At 31.6% G+C, this 2926-nt stretch overlaps 1 protein-coding gene across 1 annotated transcript in view; it reads left to right on the top strand.

The window, feature by feature from the left end:
* The window catches only part of LOC118748511 (relaxin receptor 2), a gene marked incomplete at its 3' end in the record, with an annotated part of 96925 nt that extends 94571 nt beyond the window's left edge, over nucleotides 1-2354 (top strand). Inside the window, 2 exon segments of the mRNA XM_036483010.1 lie at nucleotides 80-220; nucleotides 2283-2354. Coding sequence (XP_036338903.1) covers nucleotides 80-220; nucleotides 2283-2354 — 213 coding nt within the window.
* Between the last annotated feature and the right edge of the window lie 572 nt (nucleotides 2355-2926).

A 2926-nucleotide genomic window follows, 5' to 3' on the forward strand; every position in this document is an offset into this window, starting at 1 on the left:
ACTTTGCGCTTTTCGTAAAATAATCTTCCGCTGTAAATCATATTAATATTGTAATATCGCTCTTTCTTCTCTCGTCTAGCTACCTTAATGAGAATCACATCCATCAAATCCGTCCGGGCATGTTTCCTCTACTCACAAAGCTGCATACGCTATCGCTGGCGCACAATCGCATCGTCGACATCGAACGGAATTCGTTTACATTCCCGCGGTTATTGCATTTGTAAGTATATTTACGAAAATATTATTAAGCTATGGGGGGCAAAGCGGCAGGCATGGGGTGCATACTAGTGCATTCACGTAAAAGGGGATTAGAGTGAAATAACTCGCTTAAGCGCACAAAGTGTTATATTTGAGTCGCATAACATATGTGCGAATACTTGTTTGCGTGTAAGTGTATATGTATATGCGTGCACGCGTTTACATTTCGACAACATATGCAAATCTGTTTTTCCGAAAATTTCACGCCTCACCCCCCCTCAATAAAATCCTTTCAAGCTTCCATGCACATATAACCAAAGTACACATGCACTTACATGGGTCGTTGGAAACACAAATTTAAATGTAAATATATATATACGTATGTAGCTATGATTGCGCGCATATTTTATCTCCCGATTCAGTTATTGTCGGTTAGTACATTTTGCTTATACGCGCGACAAACTTTGTGCCAAAACACCCTTCTGCCAAAAATGCTATTCAAAACACAGCCATTCACCGGAAATTTGCGCAAAGTGTTGTAGAATTAATACTCGCACTCGCTCAAGACGAAAGCGTGGAAAGCGGCAAACTGTTGTTGTTGTGTGTTGTAAAATTAATGCAGCTGCCACCGGAGTTTAGTATGGATACATTTAATATAACAATTGCAAACAAAGCGGAAACTGCTCTAACATGCAGATAACTTGGTGTTTACGAGCGTTTCGCATTCGCAGTTGCATAAAAATGTCAAATTTCGACAGCTTTATGTGCCATAATGACCAACGAAAATCGATTTACAACTTTTTACACAATTTACTTTGAAGTGTATTTTAATATTTCCCCATCGATGACAATATTTGCGAATGCAACCTGAACATAAATTTTGGCTGTTTTGAAAAATGGAAATAAAGTTTTGATCACTTAACGATTGGACATCATTTTTAGCTCATTGAGAAACTGGCCAAAGTTTTTGGCCGAACATCATTTTTTAGCCACTTACATACTAGTTTTTGGCTACAAAAAACTGAACATAATTTTTGGATATTTAAATTTTAGGTCCGCCAAAATTGGGTATAAAAAAATTTAGTTAGTTAAAAACTGTACATGAAGCAATATTAAACTAGACAGCTTTTTTGGTTATTAAAAAACTGAATTGATTATTTAAAAAAAAAAACTGGACATAAATTCTTGCTAATCTAAACACTGAACGTGAATTTTTTAATAATTCAATAATTGGAAAGAAATTTGTGGTAACTTAAAACTGGATATAATTTTTGGCCATTTAAAATATTTTAATATTATAAAAACTGGACATAACTTTTTAATACTTTTTCAGAATTGTACCACCAAACGAATTTTTTGCTAATGCAAACTTTTGGTTGCTTTTTTTTTGTAATATAAAAACAAGATACAAATTTTTTATCATAGAAAAACGAACCATAATTTTTTGGTTTTTTGAAAATTAGACAAAAAATTGTGGTCACTAAAAAACTCGATATACATTTCTTCTAATTTAAAAGTTAGGTAACTAAAACCCGGACATAAATTTATGGTCACTTAAAAAGTGGACATAATCTTTTAATGTTTTTAAATATTTTGGTACCATATAAAATAGAAAAAAAATGTTTGGCCATTGAAAAAAATGGACATCTTGTAAAACTGGACATAATTTTAAAACCCGAATCCTAGAATTTACACTTTATTGAGCAAAAAGTGGGCAACGGTTATTTCATTTAAAAATATGCAAATAGAAATTGGAGCAATAAAAACGTTTTTTTACGAGCTTTGGTGAATGTCAACTTTTTATTGTTCCAGGTTTTCTTGCCCTCTTTTACCATTCTCTACTTTCTACCGCGCATATTTTTAATCCCCTCCCTTAAAGGATTATGAAAGATTATACTCACTTATCACCGTAAATTTTATATGTTCAGTTTACAAATATATAGCTTAACATTTACATCTTGTGTTTATAAGTACCTTTAATTTTTTAGGTAGCTTTTTCTTCGATTCTCTAATCCATCTCTGCTTGACACAAAATATATTCGCTTTTTTATTGTTTTATTTGATTTTTCTTTTTCTCCTTGCAGATTTTTAGCCGGTAATCGTTTGACGGTGCTGCGAGCGCATACATTTTGTCCTTTACGTCTGCTGCAGGGACTGTGAGTATCGATTTCAATTATGCATACATACATACAATCATACAAACATATGATTACCTAGTAAATTAGCTTTTGTCTTGGAAATAATATTATTGTCTGTATAAATAAATAGAAGACATTTTCCATGGTATTTCGTGTGGAGTGTGATATATGCGCTCATCTGCTATCTTTGCTTTGGATATTGATGCTTCGAAGTTTTTTTGCATTCAAAGTTTTGCACAACCTAATTTTTTTTTATAAAAAAAAGTGCGTCATATAATCAGAAAAAAAAGTATTAACACATGTTTTTAGCAACTTAAAACTTGCACTTTATTATACTAGAATTTAATTGACTATTCAACTGCATACTCAAAAAAATTTTGAAAAATTTGAATAAAAAGTTGAAAATGTTTATAATTTTTGCATGAAGTTTGAAATGTGGATTTATATGGTGTTTGTTATATAATGAGCTAGACTTTTATGAATAACTTAGCAAATACCCAGCGTGCTTCATTGCACCTTAAAAATATTTTTGAGTTACTTGATATCCGTATTGTAAAATTTCATTTATTTTATCAATTTAATTGAATACA

This window comes from Rhagoletis pomonella, unplaced genomic scaffold (assembly GCF_013731165.1).
Source record: "Rhagoletis pomonella isolate Grant_MI unplaced genomic scaffold, Rhpom_1.0 Rhpom_scaffold_00013, whole genome shotgun sequence".
NCBI lineage: Eukaryota > Metazoa > Arthropoda > Insecta > Diptera > Tephritidae > Rhagoletis > Rhagoletis pomonella.